Source organism: Rhododendron vialii, chromosome 11a (assembly GCF_030253575.1).
Source record: "Rhododendron vialii isolate Sample 1 chromosome 11a, ASM3025357v1".
Classification (NCBI taxonomy): Eukaryota; Viridiplantae; Streptophyta; class Magnoliopsida; order Ericales; family Ericaceae; genus Rhododendron; species Rhododendron vialii.
Window position 1 is genome coordinate 38,545,195 of NC_080567.1, and position 21,554 is coordinate 38,566,748.

General features: G+C 37.1%; 2 protein-coding genes across 2 annotated transcripts; one reads left to right on the forward strand and one right to left on the reverse strand.

Annotated features, from left to right (window-relative positions):
• The first annotated feature begins 577 nt into the window (after nucleotides 1-577).
• On the forward strand, nucleotides 578-4,692 carry LOC131307203 (protein EARLY-RESPONSIVE TO DEHYDRATION 7, chloroplastic-like). The gene is made up of 5 exons (XM_058333613.1): nucleotides 578-1,367; nucleotides 1,823-2,142; nucleotides 2,703-2,869; nucleotides 3,645-3,729; nucleotides 4,299-4,692. The coding sequence occupies exons 1-5, from the start codon at nucleotides 768-770 to the stop codon at nucleotides 4,486-4,488; spliced, it is 1,362 nt and encodes a 453-aa protein (XP_058189596.1). The 5' UTR covers nucleotides 578-767; the 3' UTR covers nucleotides 4,489-4,692.
• A 12,701-nt stretch (nucleotides 4,693-17,393) lies between these two features.
• LOC131307204 (myb-related protein 308-like) lies at nucleotides 17,394-18,909 on the reverse strand. Its single transcript, XM_058333614.1, has 2 exons — nucleotides 18,376-18,909; nucleotides 17,394-18,052 (listed from the first exon to the last, which is right to left on the reverse strand). The coding sequence occupies exons 1-2, from the start codon at nucleotides 18,636-18,638 to the stop codon at nucleotides 17,545-17,547; spliced, it is 771 nt and encodes a 256-aa protein (XP_058189597.1). The 5' UTR covers nucleotides 18,639-18,909; the 3' UTR covers nucleotides 17,394-17,544.
• Between the last annotated feature and the right edge of the window lie 2,645 nt (nucleotides 18,910-21,554).

Here is a 21,554-nt window from a genome sequence, read left to right on the forward strand (position 1 = left end):
GGATTTACGTTAATGGTTCTGGTTCCAAACCAATCTGAACCGTGTGATAGACACACACACATATAGTATATAATTTGTTTAGATATACTTAATAAACTTAATTTCCTTATCTAATACTCTATTCCACCACCCTATTCTTTTCTTTCACTTTCAATATTAATTTCCTAAACTTCCTATTCCTACAATTTCATTACGCTAAACATACATGGTTTGGGCTTAGTAAAGTAATTTCCTCCTCTTTTATCTCGGTAACTTACTTACTAATGTATTCTGTTCTTATTTAGTTGATTGATGTTAGTGAGTTTTGATGATTTTAATATATTAATTTCAATATAACTTTTAGTTTAAGTTATCTATGCAATTTTAAGTACTTAAAATAGTTTATAGTAATGATATCTCGATTTTAAACGAACCGTGGTTTAAAACCGAAATCAAACCGCCTTTGAACGGTTTGGATTGGTTTGGTTTTATGAATTTTATGGATTGGTTTGGTTCTCTAAATTCATAATCCGTAAGTAGTGGTTTGGTTATTGGATTACTATAAAACCAGACCAATCCGATCCATGGTCACCCCTAGGTTTTCCCATGGTGCCACGTACCTTCCTTCCACACCAACGAGACACGACCCGACAAGGCCTTGCTTCCCTTTTCTTCGACAGTAAGATAACCCCCAATAAAAACCCTAATTTTCCTGATTCCACCAACGAGTATCAATCAATTCTATCCAAGTTAAGTATCTGAATTTTCACATTTCTGATCAGCTAGCCATGTCAAACTCAAAGAACTCCCTCTACCCACAAGTAGACCAATCCAACCCAGAAGCCATTTCCTCTTCTACAACACCACCACCCTCCATCTACCCATCCGTCGACATGAAAGACCTCGCTGAGAATCTCTTCCCGGACAACGAAGACCCACAAAACCCTGACAACTCACAATCCCAACCTCCCCCCGCATTCGAATCCTCCGAGGAAATCCTCATCACGGTCCCCGGCACCGTCGTCCACCTCATCGACAAGCAACGGAGCGTCGAACTGGCCTCCGGCGAACTCTCCGTCGTCCGCCTCCGCCAGGGCGAGAACGTCGTCGCGGTGTTCGCGCGCGTCGGGGAGGAAATCCAGTGGCCGCTGGCCAAGGACGAGGCCTCCGTTAAGCTCGACGAGTCGCATTATTTCTTCACTCTTCGGGTCCCGCCCGACGTCAAATCCGACGAGGACGAGGACGACGACGACGTCGTCGTTCAGGGGAGTTCCGAGACGGACGAGAATTTGTTGAATTATGGAGTGACGATCGCGTCGAAAGGGCAAGAGGGGTTGTTGGACGCTTTCGATTCCATTTTGGACCATTACAGTTCGTTTTCCGTGCAGGTAAGCTTGGTTTGAAAGATTAGCTGTGTTTTAAATATGTTTAAGCTAATCTCCAATGACCTTGAATTGAGCCGAACGTAATCCAATCTGAGTATCTTGAGTTTTTTTTTTTTGTTTTTTTAATTTATGCTTTATAAGCTGAACGAGCTTGTTCGAGTTTGGTTTGAAAGCTTGGTATGAAAGCTTTGAAAAATCTTCGTTACTTCATTAAGCTTAAAAAAATGTTAAAGCTTGGTTTGTTTGTTTTAAAACTGACCTTGAGCAAACTTTTAATGGAAGAACACTATCTCAAACTCCAGTAGGTTAGTTTGTTTATCAGCCCTAGAGACAATTGTTGATTTGATTTCTCAATTAGAAATATTATATTTTGCAGCTAATATATTGTGATTTGTTAATCTGCTATTGTTCTAACTTTTGACCCCATACATTGAAAATTTTGGCTCTGCCCCTTGCAGAAGGTGGCGGAGGCGGTTGACGGGGCGGTGGCGGCGAGGGAGACGACGCCGGAGGAGATGGCGACGGAGGTGGATAAGAGGGAGAAGGTGGAGGGGAGCGCGACGGCGTATTGGACAACGTTGGCTCCGAATGTGGAGGATTATAGTGGTGGTGTTGCGAAGATGATTGCGGCGGGTTCAGGACATCTGATTTGGGGGATTTTGTGGTGTGGGGATGTGACGGTGGATAGGTTGAAGTGGGGACATGATTTCATGAAGAAGAGGTTGGAACCGGGTTCCAATGCGGAAATTAGTCCCTTTGTCAAGAAGAGGATAAGAAGGTTGGTGTTTGTTATTTTTTCTTGGTTGTCTCACTGCAAGTTTCGTTTTTTTTTTTTTTTTTTGCCATTATAACTTGGTTCCTTTCGTAAAGCATATTTTCTCTAGCAGAATGTTGTTTAAATTAAAGTCTGTTTATGGCTTTTTGAAGGGCATCTCTAAGTTGAACGAATCTTTTGTCAAATGGTAAAATATGAGCTCCAATATTTTCACCTTTGTGGTATTGAATTATGGAAGAATTTAATGAGTCATCCAAAATCATGGATGCGATTAGTTTTGCACCAAATCTGTTGAAGAGGCTTGAGGACACGTTTAGAATATCCTGTAAAAAGATTGGAGCATTTTCATCATAATGGTTAGACTTTAGAGTGGGATTTTGGAATAGTTGAGAGTTTTTTGTTAAACATTTGGTGATGAACCATTGAAGTGGTTCATATTAAAACCAAATCCATACTTAAACGGCTTGATTGTTGTTTTTGGGTCTGTTTCCTTTACTAGCTCTGAGTCTTATTTCCCTTGTGATGCAGCATGGGTGATTAGTTTGTGGTAATCTTTCATGTAGGGTTAGAAGGATGACAAAGAGGTCAGAGAAAGTAGTCACTGGAATCCTTTCTGGGGTTTTGAAAGTTTCTGGATTCTTCACAAGCTCAATCGCGAATTCAACAGTAGGCAAGAAATTCTTCAGTCTCCTGCCTGGAGAAATCGTTCTTGCGTCCTTGGATGGATTCAGTACGTCTTTCATCTCAATCTCATGTTTATTTTGCATTTTTACCTGCCTACATAGTCTGTTTTGCAAGGAAATAGCCATGCGATTATCATCATGTTATCAGTTCTAACCACCTTGGTTCTTTGGTTCTTTGGTTCTTGGATGCTCGGTCAAACTAACATGAGCTCTGAACTTTCTAAAGCCGTTGATTTTACGACATACTAGTTGAGGTCTTACAACATAAATCTTTCACGACATAATCAATCAGGCTGACCTGTACATTGTAAAAACTTGCCATTCAGTTTTCCTGCTCTTTCGACCACTGAGATACAGAATCTCATAGGACATCTTGGCAAAGAATATGCAATGCCGATGGAAAATATATATTGTAGTACGCTACATACAACTGTATCTTGAGGCATTAGGATTTCAAATCTTGGTTGGAATGGACAAAGCCCATGCAACCAGTTGCTGTGGTGGCTTGAACTTTTTCTCTAAACTGTGTTCTGCACTCTCCCTCTTTTCTGTCTGGTTATTTGGTTTCTTTTAGCGCATCCTTGAAGATGCTTGGTTAATTTGTCGAGTGTGTTGTGTTATAACGATGTTGATGCCTAATCAGTTCAGATTTGAACTTGAACTTCCATTCTGGCACTGATAACTTGGAATAATTTAAGGCGAGGTGTTTTCTGTTGTGAATTGACCCTCGAAAACATAGTTGGTTTCTTTGGGAATTTCTTCTGGTTTTGTCCTGCAGTTTGTTTCCTGCTCATAAGATTACAATTCTGTTTCGGCAAGCAGATAAGGTTTTTGATGCTGTTGAAGTCACTGGAAGAAATGTAATGTCAACCTCATCAGTTGTGACTACAGGACTTGTTTCCCACAGGTATCTCACTGCATGCCTTTAATATGATCTGCAAATACGCATTTGTCATCATTATCATCTTAGTCATCTATAATGTCATTGCATTTCAACATTCTTGCTAATACATTATTATCAAGTTCTCACTTCTATGGTGCTGCTGTTTGCATTCAGTGGCCTCTTTATGTTGATATGAGATAATTGATAAGACATTAATATTGAACATAATCTTTTTCAACCTTCGATGGAATCTTTATGGTGAGGTAAATTGTTGTTGACTTTGTCGTATTCTGCTTGTTGCCCACAGAGAGAAACAATGGCCACCCAATCTTATTCTTAGGCTGGTCAATTGGATGAGTATTTTGTATGTTTGAGTAGTCTAGATTTTTGGCAGAAAAAAAAAGGGAGCCAATTTGATATCAAGACTCGAGTACTTTCTCCAGTTCTTGTGGCCGTCTTGAAACACGGTTATTTCCCCCCTTATTCTTTTTCCCCCGACTGAGTCAGTGAATCACACAAATACCACTCTCTTTTCCTCGTTTGTTAAGTCGTTGATACGGTTCAGAAGTATTAAAGAATCTGTATCATTCCAGGTATGGAGAGCAGGCAGGCAAGGTAACCAATGAAGGGCTTGAGGCTGCAGGGTATGGTATTGGGACTGCTTGGGCTGTGTGGAAGATAAGAAAAGCGTTCAACCCAAAGAGTGTCATCAAACCTACAACCATTGCAAGAGCTGCTGCTAAAGAAAATGCTGCCAAATCGAAGACCAAGCTTATAAAGTAATCGCTAGATAGATTTTGGGATGCGTTTGCGAACTTTTTCCTGGTTCTTGTACGAGTGTAAAGGCCAAAATATTTGTCTGCTGCATGTCGTAGGAATGAGTAGAATTTGTCAATGTCGTAGAAATGAGTAATTATTGGTTTCTTAATATCCTTGTAACATATTTTGCATAAATCCAATTTCATTTCTGTGTGGTGTTCTGGTGAAGTCTCAATTGCTCTTTATCGCTATATACCTTTTGTTCTACTGAATGAAGTTATATTTCTTGGTCTTTCCGTCGGTAACTGCTCTTATATTTCACGAGTCTTGAGTGTCAGGGCCATGGAGACAGAGACAGGTCGCAGTATGCACTTAGCGAGGTAGCCACTTCCTGTCCATTGGTTGATCTTTTTCTAATACATGGGGAAGTAGAATGCTAATGGCCAAATGCCGTAGGCTCCAAGAATTCCAACACACCACTGAAGCAAAGGCATGCACATGGCCTTGACAGTAGTTGCCGAAAGAAATGAAGTTAAGCTTGTTAACGCCATAGAAAAGAGCAGGCAAGTCATAAGTTGTTACAAAGTCACCGTTTTTCCGCTAATGCAAATACGAGTTGGGGTTAAACCTGCTTCATTGCTGATATGTTCATCGGAGGAACAAAGTATTATGTTGTTTGTATCATACATGCCTGCTAACATGGGGAAAAAGTGATCACATTTGCACTGCGTTATAGAGAGACTGTTGTCGTCGACCTCAGCATGTGTGCCTTGTAGTTCTGGGTAGCAAGTGATGGCCCATTACTCTATGGGTCTCGACCCTTGGGTTGTTGGAAGTTTTAACTGTTGCTTATAACGGGAAAATAAATAACTTGGATTATGTTTCTTTCACTCTATTTCCGAAAAAAAGATATGTTTAATTACCATCCGAGGTCTCGTGAATAAACAAAATCAGAAATGCTACATGGTACGGACTGCTACTTGTTCTTTTTAATTTTTTGGCAACTTCCTCAAAAGATGTTTGTTCTGCACACATATAACCACAATAGGTTGCTTTCGTACTGAAGCCACGCTCGATAAACTTGATACCGTCCAAGTGACTTGTAAGGACCCGATGTGACCTTGAACAAAAACACATGGCCTTGTCGGTGTTGAATGTGCAACTTTCGAGAGATTTGAATTGTACAGTTTTCCCTGTTTTCTGGAATTGCAAGTTGCAACGCGGGCTGTGTGATCCCACATACCCATGCGTCGAGCCTGCACACTATGTCGGGGAAAGGGCATAAAAATTGCTGCGAGGACGAAGTAGTATCGCCTGTTGCAGCTAAAAAAGATTGGTCGCTAAACAGTTTCCCCTTTCTTTTGAACCCCGTGAAGTACACTTCTCCTTCTCCTTTTCCTTTTGTAAAGTTGACATGCAAACCAATGTATTGCCAACTATTTGTTATCAGCTTCAAAACCCTGATCAAGGCACACGAGCACGAGATTCATGCTTACAGAGACGTTCGAGTTTCTTCTCGAAGTTGGAGTATGTCTTGTTTTTATCTATTTATTCTTTGTTTAATGGTGAGAACGTCCAGTTGTTTTCAATGAGTATGTAACTTGTTTGGAATCTTTTGCCAAATTTTCGGTGTATTTCGATTCTAAATATAGTCCGTCCACCTTGTCAGCAAGGATGAACAGAAGTACAGAACAACATAATCCAAGACCTCGCTGCTGATCACAGGGAAACTATATGCGGCATCAAATTGAAGAATGGCTTTCAAGGGTCCTTTGTCAAAGGAGATGGGGTATGGAATCGACTTTCCGGACCACATCAAATTCAGCAGTTCTGCTAATGTGCCTCAATTGCCACTGAACAAGTTCTGGTAAATTGATTGCTTTTTGCTAATTATCCTCCCGTGCCAGTTTATGTGCATATATGGACAACTGGGATCATACAGTTATTGTCTATGAATCTGTGGGTTCACATGTGGGCTGACTAATTTCCACATCTACATGGTGTTCCAACTTGGTGGTGGGTTTTTATTTATTTATTATTATCTACGGGAGTTAGTATTGTTATAATAATTATATTAGCACATTAGAAGAGAAGTTAAGCTCTTGACCTCTTTTTTCAGACAATGCTATAGATTGCGGCAAGTTCCTAGAGGTTAGCTGGTCTGGCAATCTTTTTCTTGAAGTAGTTAAGCAAGAAAGTTTCTAGAACCTTTCTATTAGCAAAAACAGGGGTACCAAATACCCATTTTAAGCTTAATTTGGTGCTAGAGTTGGTAGAAAGTTGATGCGTCAAAAATTCCTAGGAAAGTGAAGTCTATGACGAAAAGCTAACTAACTATTCACATCTTCAGTGTTTCTATTTTCAATTGGGAAAGTATCTGTAGACATTATGAGAAGTGCATCAGAGTATTGTTTTGTAGTAGTAGTAATTTTCTTGATCAACAAAAGTCCGTATGGAGAGTTAAATTCCTAACTTCCTTTTTTCTGCCACCTAAGAACACTCTTAATAGCGTTGATCTGAAATTTATTTTTGGAGGTCATACTCTATGTATTTACGTGGCTTTTAATTGGACTGTAGTCGCAGTTCAAAAAGAAAAAAAAAGGAAATTGGTACAGAACCTCCGTAAACTCAGATTTAAAAAAAAAAAAAAGCCTTCGTAAACTGTGATATATTCCTTGTCGCTGGGCCTGTCTCGCTCCTCATGCCTGAGCTTTCCTTTATCGAGCCAATAAAAACATAGGAAAAATAAGTGGACTAACCTAAATGGTTAGGCCCTTGTTTCTTTCATGATTTAGGCTAAGTTCTATTATTATTACCGTCACAAAGAGAACCGCCATCACACCATACCTATCAATGCATCTTCTCTTCTTTTCTTTTCTTTTTTTTCTTTTTATCTATCTTGTATGTTCAGATGTATAAGTGCATCATGATTCATTCATACCCCAAAAATCACCTCACTCACTCTCTCTCTCTCTCTCTCTCTCTCTCCCCATAAATGCAGATGATGCTTATCCAAGCTAGCTCTCTGCATTGATATCATGTCTCACCAAACTCAACTACCCCAACTAGCTTTTTCGTTTGTTCTCATACGCACGTGACATGATTCAGTGCGCTCCAGACACTTTTTTCATCACACATTAGGTGGAATTTATTTGTACACTATACCAAATATGTGGTCGAAAAAAGACCTGGGGCACAACATGACGTGACCATAAGAATTGAGTAAAAAACCAAAGCTAGATCAGTTCAAAAAAATAAAATAGCCAAAGCTAGATTTCCGAAAGTCTCAAACTGATGCCATAAGTGCGCAATTAGTGCAGCCCAAATTGGTTATAGTTGATGGGTCCATACACATTGAACGCACAGAGCGTTGGTAGGTTAAAACGGTGGTTATATCATATTCATATATCGGATTTGGATCCAACATTGATCATCATTATCATCAGCCTACCGTGTTTCAAAGGCTGTAAATGAACCGAGCAGCTCGCGAATTCGGCTCGTTAACACTCAGCTCGGCTCGACTCATTTAATAAACAAGTCGTGCTTGAGCTCGAGTTTTCGGCTCGTTTAATAAACGAGTCGAATGGATTAAAGAGGCTCGTTTAGTAAATAAGTAAGCTCTTCTCGTTCAGGCTCGAGCTCAAGTTTTTTGGTATTAAACGAGTTCGAGCTCGACAAAACTCGGCTCGGCTTGTTTGCACCCCTACAGTGTTTCCAAACAAGTTATAGCTAGGTAATTTATGTGACAAATTTTTTAGGAAATTAATTTTGGCACTCCAATTTTAACCACTGACACTCTACTTTGTGTCTTGATCATGTGAGAAAACAAAACTAAATATGGAATGTCATTTGCTAAAAGTAGAGTGCAAAAATTACATTCCATCTTAATATAGAGTAATACGCTAGTAGATGTCCATGCCTAAAGTCCCAACTTAAATAATTTACCTGCTCTACCTGACTGTTTTACTTGCATTGTCAAATATAATCTACAGATACGGTGATGATCAGTTACAATTATGAGCCGTTCAAAAGATGCAATATTTAAATAAGAATTTATGCATAAAAATGACGAGGAGAGAGAGGGTAGATATATCAGACGGCCTTTGTTTGTAAGTCTAGACATTTTGTAATAAATCGTTCTATTATGTACGGAGTGTTTGAAAGCTTACTTTTTAATTTTTTAATTTTAACTTTTTGACTTTCTAGCTTTTAAAATTATGATTAGAATGTCTTTTGAGTATGGTAGGAGTGTTTGGGAGATTTGTGTAGAATTTATTTTGAAATTGTAGTAGCATTTGGTAGATGATTGTCGAAAATGAATTATGAATTGGATTTTTACCATATCGCCCTTTGTCTTTATTATTTTCTTATAACAGATGTAAATATGTTTTTTCTTTACTTTTATTTTTCAAAATTTCATTTCTTTACATGCCACATTCTTTTTTTTATTATTTTAATTTATTATTCAATAGTTTATACAATAAATATTCATTACCATGTTTTAAGTAATATTTGAAAAAAAATTAGTATACTTAATTTAATGATTCTCTAACCGAAAAAACAATAATAAGAGAAATACAAACCCTCAATATTAGCAAATAAAGAAAAGTATAAACTGAAGCAACAAAAAAAAAAAAACAGACAAACACACAAGTCCAACATTACACAACTAATTTGGAACAAGTAGAAAAAAAATTGAACACGCGATCAAAAAAAATTCTTCTCTTCTCTTCTCTCTTGTCCGTTCTCTTTTCTCTTTTTCTCTCAAAAAATTTGAACACACAACTAATTTGGAACAAGTATCTGGTGTGGATAGCAGAAGAGGTAACGAAATAAATGGGACGGCAGAACAGGCAACTTTGTAGATTACTTGGGGGTATTTTGGTCATTGCAGCGAAAATGGAAAACAACAAAAATGGGAAAAGCTCCTGGTGGCCAGATTCTCGGATTCTTTTTCTTTTGTAAAAAATGGTGAATGTATTTCGGGAAAATGTGGTTTGAAAAGCCAGAGTCAAATGGCCAAAATCCCAAAAGGGAAATGCAAAAATGCAGTTGCCAAACACCCCCTAATGTAGATGGCCAAGAAAAAGTTGTTTTCACCACCGAAATTGACTACCTAACCTAACCTCAATATTGAAACTATTATTGTGCTTTGGGTGGTATTATTATAGAAGAGAAGCCACTGAGATGTTACAGTAAGCATCTACATTCACTCGTAATGATATACTTAGTGGTTTCATTTATTAAACAATGTTAACGTCAAAAAATTACTCCTTAAAAGAGAAAACGACAGACTTCCAACTTGCTTGCCGGAAAAATAAGGAAATCACTACCCTAAAGAGTAAGTGTTTGTTCTCCATGAGGTGCGTATTCAAATTCTGCGAAGTAACATTCCAAACGTTATTGGGACAGCTAGAAGGTTTGCGCCATCATTAACTTCGGAATTTCAGAATTAGTCGAGGTGCGCGAAAGTTGATCTGAACATCCGATTATTAAAAAAATTAAGGAAATCACTAGTAATCATCTGGATATTCACATATATATCCGGTCAATTTAGGATTCAATTTGTGATTTTAGTGAGATTAGTACAATGAGTATATAAAATCGATAACCCAAGAAGGCTGCCCTGCTTGGGCACAACGCCAAGATAGCTACTGGACGAGCACTACATGCAAGGGGCAAAGAGCCATCAGCCCACCGGCCTGGGTTCCAAGGCTGCATAGTCACGGCTCACAATTCTCTTATTCTCTATGGAGAATGCTTTTGCATGTCCCAAGTCTAAAAGGATTGAGAACAAAGGGATAGTCAAGTGGTAAGGCTGGGTTCGATTCTCATTATGGGCTTCCATCCCCCACCTACCCTAAAGGAAACAGGCCTGGGTTCGATTTTCATAATGGAACCACCTGACCGGGTTTGATTCTCATTATGGGGTTCCATTCCCCACCTACCCTAAAGAAAAAAGCCTGGGTTCGATTCTCATTATGGGGTTCTATACCCCACCAAACCACCTCCTAGGATAGGAGGTTAGATTAGGTTTATGGCATGTACTAAAAAAATTATCCAAAACGATTGCCTCTCTTAAAAAGAATAAAACTGCCACGGCTATAGCTTAAGAGACCTAATTCGAATGGAAGGCAACGTATGCCGGTTTCTCACTTTACATAAAATTCGTTTGATCTAGGCATCCAATGCATGTTGGCTGACACCATGTCGGTTTCTTTAATCTTTACTTGTAGAGCGATCGATTGAGACACTTGAAATAAAGTGCTTCATCACAGTACTGTATCCGTTGATTCCTTACTATGGAGTAAAACTTTCACAAACCCTAACCCAAACAAATTAAACATGAATCTTTTAATGATTAAATCTGCATTGTTCAAATTAATAATGAATTTGAAAAGGTATCTAGAAGAGTTGTTGAAGCACGAAACCTAATGTTTTTGTACTCAAAAAATATTCTCCTCCTCAAGACGCAATGGCAGAAGAGACAAGCAAATCCCAGCTGCTAGTGACAGTCTGAGGTTGTTAACTTATGGCGTATTAGTTCCAGAACGTGCTATATATATATTTTTTAATTTAATGACTTGAATTAGGTACCGTCCGTAATGCATAAAGGTAATTAAGAATTCAGTTTAGCAAATAATATATAGTAGGATCGTGGCTCAAAATCAAATAATATAATGTACTAGGGTTTGCCCATGCCTGTAGGCACGGCGAAACGTGAGATCTAATTAGTGATAATTGTGCAATTAATATTGTTTGAGAGAGAGAGAGGAAGAGTCGTATGATTAATGGAGCAAATCAATGATTAGAATTTATAGAGAGATAAGATTCAAAAACCGTTCTTCCTTATTATATAGAAGATTTGTTACTGTCACTTTAGGTTAGAAATTTACAAAACGTTTAGCAAAATACATGGAAAAAACCAAAGTGAATCATGCATCTTGAACCAAAACGACAAGCATTTGCAATGATTCTATATTCATGTTGATGCAATTCACAAACCCTTTTTCTCTATCTATTTAATTAATAGCCCCCACTTACCTAACCAAGATCGCATAAATAAAATCAAGGGCTGTGCTACGTGCACAGACTGCTGTGCACAGCAGCCTTTTCCTCCCGCCCCGGGTCGCACAAAGATGACCGGAGCCGCTCATTTTGTTCAAAATATGTCGTTTAAGGTCTCTGTAAAAAATGAGCTTCATTCGATATCGTTAGAGGCGTTAACAAAACACCCAAAATCACTTTAACAAAACACCTAAATTCTGAAGTGATTTTGGGTGTTTTGTTAACGTCTCTAACGATATCGAACGAAACTCATTTTTTACAGAGACCTTAAATGACATATTTTGAACAAAATGAGCGGCTCCGATCATCTTTGTGCGACCCGGGGCGGAAGAAAAAGGTTGCTGTGCACAGCTGCTGTGCACAGCAGTCTGTGCACGAATCATTTCTGTAAAATCAATTAGCTAGGAAAAGATGGGTTTCTAGAAGGGAAGTAGAGAAATTTTTGTTTATTCTTTATTTCATACACTTTCTTCTACTTCAAGAGAAGGCATATATAGCGGATCCAAAAAAAAAAGAGAAGGCATATATACTACCTAGGTATAGCTAGGTTAATGGGACCTATTTTGCCCTCTATATGGGCCTCGTCCTATTTTTTAGAATGTAATCCGACATGTTCATTACGTAGACCTCAATGTCTTGTACAGAATTGTAAAAACTCAAGTTGATCGGACATCACTAATCAGCTGTGAATCACATTTGTTTTCAATGAATAAACGGCAAATATGAATTTCAAAAATAAGCAAGAAGATAGGTATCAATGTTCGACCAGCCTAGTTTTTTGCCGAAGGCCGTTTGATTTGTCTGATTTCTACACGTTTTTGGATTTGGGACAAAGTATATTATTTGGAGGGCACAAGTGCCCGTCTCCATTATTGAGGTGTCATTTTTTGTTTTTCTCAAGGTTGGGAAGATAAGAGTTTTTGTTTTTATTTTTTCCTGTTTTGTGATAGGTTTCTCCTCTCTTTGTGGAGGTTTTCTCCCTTAATTCGTTGGTGTTCGTGTTGGGAACCCTGTTTTTTTTTTTGATCCTGGGAACCCGGTTGGGTCATCCCTTTTCTGGCTAGCGGTTTTTGGTTTATTGGTGAGGTTTGATCTCCATGTGTGTTTCTACATTTAGGCTCCGTTCCAGAACACCTTCTTAAAAATTAAGTACTTATTTCACATTTTCAAACTCAAAAATAATATAAATGAAAAATAATTTTTTAATTTTTTTTTTACCGTATAAAAGATCTCAATGAGATCTATCAAACAAGATCCATATTGATAGGAAAATTATTTACGTAAATACATGATTTTTAAGCTTGAAATTGCCTTTTTAAAAAATAAATACTTATTTCCGTTTCCGGAACGGGGCCTTAGTCATGTTAGATGGGGATAGCAATGTTTTGCAACATCCTCTAGTCGGCTTCTGTTGATTCAGCTGCAATGGTGCTCTCGATCCATCGTGTAGAAATGCTGTCGTTGCTTTCCCAACTCAAGAGATTCAGTTGTCTTGTTTTTTGGTCATAAAATATTAAGTTAATTGGATACCAAATAAATTGGATTTGGCAGATATATTCTGAAAAAAAATGATCTGGGCACACTGTATACAACTTTATTTTTGGTAATACACTGGATACAACTTGGAAACTCAATTTTTGATCTAAATATACGTGCTCCGATTAGATACAAGTTGGCATCCAACTGACTTTGATCACGGCTAAACGGCAGAAAAGCAGCCTCTTTTATAGTAAGGAGTATATATAATTGGCCTAGAGAGAGAGAGAGAGAGAGTAGGGAGCCATGTGAGTTGGTGGAGTCCCAAACAGCCGCAACCGGAGCACATGACGCTGCATCGGGCGCGGCTGCCAACTGCCGACCCAAAAAGATAGGATCCGGAGTTGGTACACTACTGTCTCTGCGATTGGAGCGCTTCTAAAGACTAATAATACACCCACTTTCAAAAAATAAAATGAAAATATACACCACAAATAAGGGCCGGCAATGGCATGAACAAATTCTTTTTCCTCCATATATGAAGAAGAGAATATCTTCTAATCTTCTTTACGGAGATTTCCGCAAAAATGAGTTTACGGAGATGAATTTCACATATTCAAAGTGTTTTGGGCGATCTGAATTTTTCGGAGAAAAATTAACTTTTTTCCAAAAATATTTTATTAAAAAACTTGGTTGATTGTTTGCTATAAAAAACTTGTTCTCTCTGTGAAGAAACAACCTGTTTGTTTTTTTTTATCCCCCCCCCCCCCCCCTAAATTGGTTGTATTTAGGATTCTTATATGATGAACATACATGCCAAAACACTGACATGTATGATACTCCCTCCATCCCATAATGTTTGGCACTTTCACTATTCCAGCCTTATGAAAAAATTAACAATATCTTTTAATCCATAATATTTTTTTATAAGCAATATGGATATTGTTTGATAGAATTTAATTTGTTCTATTATACAAAGTTCAAAAAATTTCCTAAAACATTATGGATTAAAAGATATATGCAATTTAAAAATGGCACGCATTCCTGAAAATGCCAAACATTATGGGACAGAGGGAATACTATACTGAGGTAATATCAGCCAAAAAAAATATGTAAATTAGGAACGATCTTTTAAATTTGGGACGTGAAAAGCATATCGAGTACTTCAATCAAACTATTGAAGAAAAAACAAAAAGGCCAAAGAAAAACAACTCGATCTCTAGCTATATATGGATTGTGAACTGGTTCAACCCTTTTTAATTATTAGTACTACTTGATGATAATCCTAGCTTTTGGGGGTGATTAGGCCGAGGATTAGATCAGATGGGGACCTAAGGGGCCCACCACCGGGGGTCATGCATGTGGCTGTTGGTGGGAGTAGAACTATGCATTATTAACTACAATAATAATTGTGTACGGAGAGAGAGAGAGAGAGAGAGAGAGAGGAGTAGTTTTTATTGCATAAAATAATAATATGGCTTTTAGTTAGTAGAAAATTTCCATTGAGACTGAAGAGAGAGAAAGAGAGAGTGGGGAGGGAAAGGGATGCAAAATATCTACGGAAGCTTCTATTGTCTCTACCTAACCCCTTTGAAAAAGACAAGAAAATTAATAAAAGGACGATTTGTAGGCTGAGGTTAATTAATTCCTTTTGTTTTGTTCTTTAGTACTCCTCTTCTTTAAATTAAATAAAAGGACGAAATGTAGGAGTAACATTTTATTTCGTATTTGTGTTACTTCTCTTCTTTTTTATGAAACACTATAAATAAGTTGAATGAATATCTGCAACGTAATTTTGGATAAGTGTATGCAATAACTACAAATTATATGTATGATGTAAGATCCGCCTCGGTGTTGCTAACCGAATTGGAACATAGTAATTTTGAATTTTGAATTATTGATCTTAGGGACAACGTGCATGTTAATCTTATTTCACAAGATGATATCTCACTAACATAGTAAAATCTTATCTGGAGAGGTTTATTTATATATGGATTAATCAGGATCTTCCAAAACCAAAATTAGTGAACAGTCAAGCCCCTAGCTAATTTCCAAAAAATTAAAAAAGTGAGTCAAGCACCTACCTACCTAATAATGTTGGTACCTACCTGTGGTCGTCGGACCCCAAATTAAAATTAAATTAAATTAATGGTGGTGGGGTTCTCCATTTCAATTGGGGGTCTGACACCCCTTGACCAGTGGCAAGTCACTCCAATTGTGATTACCATAGCCTCTTTCACAAGAACGAGGAATATGAAGAGCTTTGGAAAAATCTCTCATTACAAAATAAACGTTCAATTTCTTTGAGCATCTTTCTGTCAGATATTTTAACTAGTCCATTCTTTAATAAAATATTTAAAAAATAAGTATTTATTTTTAAATTTAAAAAAAATTAATTATTATTTTTTTTACAGGATTTGATAGATCTCATCGAAATCTATCAAATGAAATCCATATTACATATTTTTATTTTACTTTAGTAAGCTTATTATTTTTAAACTTAAAAATTATAAATAAATATTTATTTTTTAAAGGGGTAAATTGGAACACAAGTCAAATGGAAGATGGCAGTAGCGTAAATTTATGGATTTGACCAACTCTTTTTCTTTCTATTTCGTCATTGACAAAGACAAATAATATAACTTGGAAAGGAGAGACTGCTATTTAGTAGAGTTCGAAACCACCCCTTGATGAATCGAGAAAAGGATAGAAAACCAACGGATCTACCACTTAAGTTCATGATTTCTATCATCAATCTATTTCATGAGAGTCACACCAAATATAGTTTTTGGTAGTATAATTGTAAAAATGATTGGCTTACCATGTTAGATGCGATCACTATTTTATCGCCCGGTTCACTTTTTATTATTATTCTATATCTGTTCAAATAATAGAACTTTGAACTAAATCTTCCATCTAACTGGAAAAAGTTACTATCTTAAAGAAAATTGACTATGTTAGACTGTTATAACTATGATGTTTTTTCCCCCTAGTAAATTAAAGCTTCAATTGATCAAACACATCACTCTTCGCAAATTAACTACGCCCAATTCTAATATTGAAGTTGGTTTTTTTCGGTTGATGTATATCGTTATTCTATGACATATATATATAAACACGGGGACAAGGTAAAGAATCAAATCCGGATAAAAGAAAAAAGAAAAAAATAAGGGAAGTAAAGAATATATCAAATCTACAAAAGTAGTCAGGGTTTCCATTTCTAGTTGCTGAGATTGGTTAGGGAATATTGCTGAGATTGGTTAGGGAATATGGGCAACACAATAATTGAAAGGTTGGTAGAGAAACGGTGCTACTTTGTACAGGTGCTTAGTTTCCTTACTCATCTTCCTCCGTCCGGATTTTATAGTCTCTCGTTCAATTTTAACTGGATAAAAAATGAATTATATTTTTAAATTGGTAATAAAGTTTATAGAAGTATCCAATATAGATCTTATTTGATAGATCTCAATGAGCTCTATAAGATAATGTTTTCAAAATTACATAAAATATAATCAATCATAAGATATAATCAATTAAAAAATGATAAATTTCCAAAAAGGACTATTAAATCTGGACGGAGAAAGTATTTTATAGTAGTGTTTTTTAGGGCTTTTATTATGGGCAGAAAATGAAGAAATAGAGATAGGTTACCTACCTCTTCCTGCTGCCTTCTCATCCTCTCACAGCTTATCCATTGACCCCATAATTTTCTTCTCTAAATTTTTATCTGTATATGTATTGAAAAAATACACTTATTCTTGTCCGTATCAATTTTTCGAAAAAGGCCAAACCCGATGCAAATTAGATCTGAACTACTCACTCCATCCTATATTGCTTGTCCAATATTCTAATTTTGAATTGTTTCAAAATGTTTGTCCTTTTTTGAAAAGTCAAAATAAAAGGCATGTATTGGCGATGTTCCAGCATTAACTCTCACCAACGATTAAAAATAGGAGTAGTTTAAAAGTAGAGAACAACACATGAGGTAACATGATAATCTCATCAAATTTTGTAAAGAGGTATGTAAATAAGTGCAATGGTGGAACTGAGGCTCCTTGAAATTAGGGAATAAATTAAGTACAATTACCATGTAAAATTTTTGTGATTTTTTGTTAGCGTTAGTTTCTTAATTATTTTTTGCACATTGGGTGTTGATTCGGCCGATTTTTGCACATAAAAGTACAATCTCATGGCGCTAGCTAGCTACAGATAGTGTGTGACTCGTGTAGCTGGTTATTGTGGGATCCACATACTTTGTGTTGAAGATTTTAAGGGACAAAATGACCAGCTGTGAACGGTACAAAGTAATGCTCCAAGACCACCAACTAACCTCTCCCTGGCTCCCTCAATTGTGGATGGAAAATCCATCTAAATTCCAGAACAAATATCAAAATTGTCCTCTGTACTTGAGAAATACTATGCACTTTTTGTAGTAATAATCTTACAAGCAAGAGAGAAAGTTAGAGAGATTATAACCTAAATACCCATCTCTTGACCATTCCTCTATTTGCTACATACTATATACTAATTCAAGCTTCATTTCATCTCCAAGCTTCTGTAATCCAAGACCCCACTTTCCAAACCTAAAAAGTCATAACCAGTACTGCTGCTGCTGCTACTTGTACCATTGGAACAACTGCACTCTTCACTGTTTAGTATTCCCAAGCTACATGAGAAACAGAGAGTAGTAGTAGTAGTGGTGGTTAAGTCTCTCCCTCCTGTCTTCAAAATCTGATGATCATGAGGTTGGTTTTGGTGTTGGTAATTAGGAGGGCTAATTCTCAGCTCAAGATTTAGGTCTGGACACCTTTCTTTGCCACTAAACCCATTACTACTAGTCACCACTACTGCTTTCTCCTCTTCTTTCTCAACGGAAACAGTCGCAAAAGATATGGTTTTAACCTCCGGTTGAGGCTCGTTGATCGGCCGGTGAGTCATCGGATCGATTCCCCGGTTCAAAAGCTTTCTTCGAATGTGAGTGTTCCAGTAGTTCTTTATCTCGTTATCTGTTCTACCCGGTAATCTTGCAGCTATAAGCGACCATCTATATTAATTAACAACAACAAAAATCCATTTAGATTCTAAAAGAATTGTTGAAGTACCATGTATCGGAAATAAATAAATGTGTGTTAGATTTATTCCTATATGCTATATATATGGTGGGGAATAATATCACATGCATTCAATAAGTTTAGGGAAGCATAAATTGAATATGGGACTGACCACAATAATAAATGGGTAAATCAGAAATATTGTACTATTTTTTTCATCGGGGCCTACTAGAAAGATTGGGAATTTATTGCAAGAGAGTGAAGTAGTTGAAGTTTAAGATGTGAAGTACTATTTAATTAATTGAATTTAACTTACTTGTTACCAAGGAGGCTATGGAGCTTGATGATGAGCTCGTCTTCTTCTTCTGTGAAATTGCCTCTTTTCAGGTCAGGCCTCAGGTAATTAATCCAACGGAGGCGGCAACTCTTTCCACAACGGAGGAGGCCGGCGGCCTTGGGAAGAGACCGCCAGCATCCTTCGCCGTGGGTCCGGATGTAAGCGATGAGCCGATCATCTTCTTCTTTGGTCCATGCCCCTTTGTTTGTGTGTGCTTTCTCACAACAAGGTGACCTTCCCATTTGAATTTGGGGTTAGCTTCTTCTTCTTCTTCCACAACCTTTTGGCTTTTTGGTTTTCGGTTTTGGTTTTTTCTATGGCTTACAGTGGTGATGGTGTAACTTGAGGTGTGTGCTTGTGGATCAAGGTTAGCCCTTGTGAGTACTTGACGAGGGGTTTTATAAGGCTTTTGACGAGAGGGAGAAAGCTAGAGAGAGAGAGAGAGAGAGTAATTGCTTCTAGATGTGAGTTGGTAAGACAGGTTTGAGGGAGTGGATGGTGGTCTCTCTTTTGATGATATTGGCATTATCATATCGACATATACTCATATTAAATGTGGGTATACCTTTAGGTAGGTGTAAAAGTAAGGTATATAATTGAACATAGCAAGACAAGGAGGAGTACTCATCTCTGCCTCTCTTTTCTCTCTCTAAAACTCTGAACCACTTGAGATTAAAAATTCTGGTGATCAAAGTGCTCGTCCTTAATTAATTACCTTTCTAGAAAGAAAAAAAAAGTGTTTGTGATACAAAATATTTATCAGGTGTGACAAGAAAGTTTAACTATTCTGTCATGTAATTGTTCTAGCTACATAGGATTTTTGACGATTTAGGACCGTTGAAAATCCTTTTTATTTTGGATATGTAATTCTTTACGTGTTTTTCTATCTTCGCTTCTTTTTTTTATGGATTATTATTCAAACCCGGCCTATATCATCCCTTGTAATGCTCCCCAAGAGCAAGATGTGAAATAAATTTGTCATAGTTATTTTTTAATAGTCTGCAGTGCTAAAAAAAAATTTAAAAACAGATATTTTTTTGTCGTGAAAAAATAGAAATATTGTTGAACGCGTTTGGTACTATTTTGGCCCAAGCCCTTCAAAAAGAATGAGATCAATTCACCACTTACTTGCAGGGGTCTTAATTTAAGTCAGAGCGTGATACCACCTGAGAGATTTCGAACGTGAGATCTTGAGATCGAGCAAACTCTTGAGTTTCAAGTCTTGATCACAATGCTAACTTGGGGGTGAGATGTCAAGGTTTGACAAAGCGAAACTTCTGTTCACGGTTCACCAAAAATGACTTTGTGAAATTTGGCATCAAGTTTTTGCTAACCAAGGGAGAGCCTCTTGCCATTTTTTTTTGGTCGAATTTCGACAAAGATAACGAATTTGGAATGAAAAAGGACTTGCTATCAGGCTTCATTATATTTTGCTATGGGTTGAGGTTAAATCTGTTTTACTACTTGTTTTCCTCTAGCAATTCATTTACAAATCTGAGAAGTAAATTAACAAGACCTAAGTCAGTTATACCCACTACCCAGCTACATTAATTAGGAAGTATATAATAGAATGTGGTTGGAACTAACATCAATATTGTGTTGTTGTAAAGTCACTCCGTCATCGTTTCTTTATATGCATTTGATTATGTTAGTAATACCGTGATCTGTTGTTCGTGAGTCGGATTAGCTCACCTATCTAGCCTTGGACATTAACCACAATCTAGACATGAAATAATGCTTTTCCAATTTACTAATCAAATAGAAGTACTATTTTATAGGCTAAAAAGTAATCCTCGTTTTTTAAACATATACAAACCTAATTATGTTCATGACCTAATGGGGAAATTCAAAACCTTAGCACTTAGTGAGTTTGTTGTGGTGGGCGCCCATTAGATTAAAAAAGTGTCCTAGTGGGGTTTTCTCTTCTATTGTTGTGCATTAGCATATGGGTGGGTAGTTGTGGTTCTTTATTCTATTGGTGCTCTATCTCCTAGTACGAGAGAGAGAGAGAGAGAGAGAGAGAGAGAGAGAGAGAGAGAGAGAGAGAGAGAGAGAGAGAGAGAGAGAGTGTGTGTGTGTTTGGGAGGAAAAGGTACTGCTAGGGTTTCTAGAAGACTTGGATTTATGTCATGAAAGAAAAAGAAAACATAATGAGTGTGGTTGTGGTTGTGTGTGGGCTTTGGTTCACCTTCCACTTTTCTCTAGTATTTCTTCTCTCTCCAAACATTGTGGTGCAAGTTTAGGGACCTAATTAAGGTTGGTTAGCAAGGGAGGGGAAGGTTGTTTCAACTTTAGAATGTTCAATTATCATATTTTAATGTAACGCATGTGAAGTGCAGTGCAGTTGGTGCCTCTTTTGTATTTTTATGGGAAAAATGACGGCCGAGAACGTATTTTGATAATTAATACCCACCAAAGACAAATTAAGAACATTTGTTAATGCTGAAAATGTCATTGAATGATATTAATTATTAAAACACGTCTTAGGCCGTCATTTTCCCATTTTTATGCACATGGGCAGAGTTCGATTCCCGTAAGCACTCATCCTCCTCTCCAAGTCCCCTAAGATAGAATAAATTAAAATTAATGAATGACAAAAAAAAACGTAATGCATTTGTATATCATCTAATTTATTTCCTCCATCCCTAAATATGTGCAATTTTTAAACAAAAAAAAAATACAAAACAAAGTACTTTTGTGCATAATGTCTTGAATTTTTTCGCACTGAATTAAAGATCTAATTGAGTTCTTTAACTGAGTGCGAAGAAATTGAAAAAAATTATGCAATGAAGTACTTTATTTTTTTTTCGAAAATTGCACGTCTTTTTATAGGGACCACTTATTTATAGACGAATGGAGTAATACATTATAGCTAAATTTATGTAATTATGTGTCTTACAGTTTATTGGGTGTCTCGAAACCATAATCTTTGTTGTAATAGTATCCTCTCTGATTTGGTTATAATTTGTTATCACCCACCACACACACATTATCTCTCCTGTGAAAGCAACACTGAAAGTAGCTACTGCCCATGAATCATGATTTTTCACTTCTACCACCTACTTGTTTGCGATCATTTTGGGTGTCAAACGGGTTGTGCCGTGCAAATCCGGCCCATTTTAGCTTTGTGCATGTCAACTGTGCTTCGTGCCGGCCCG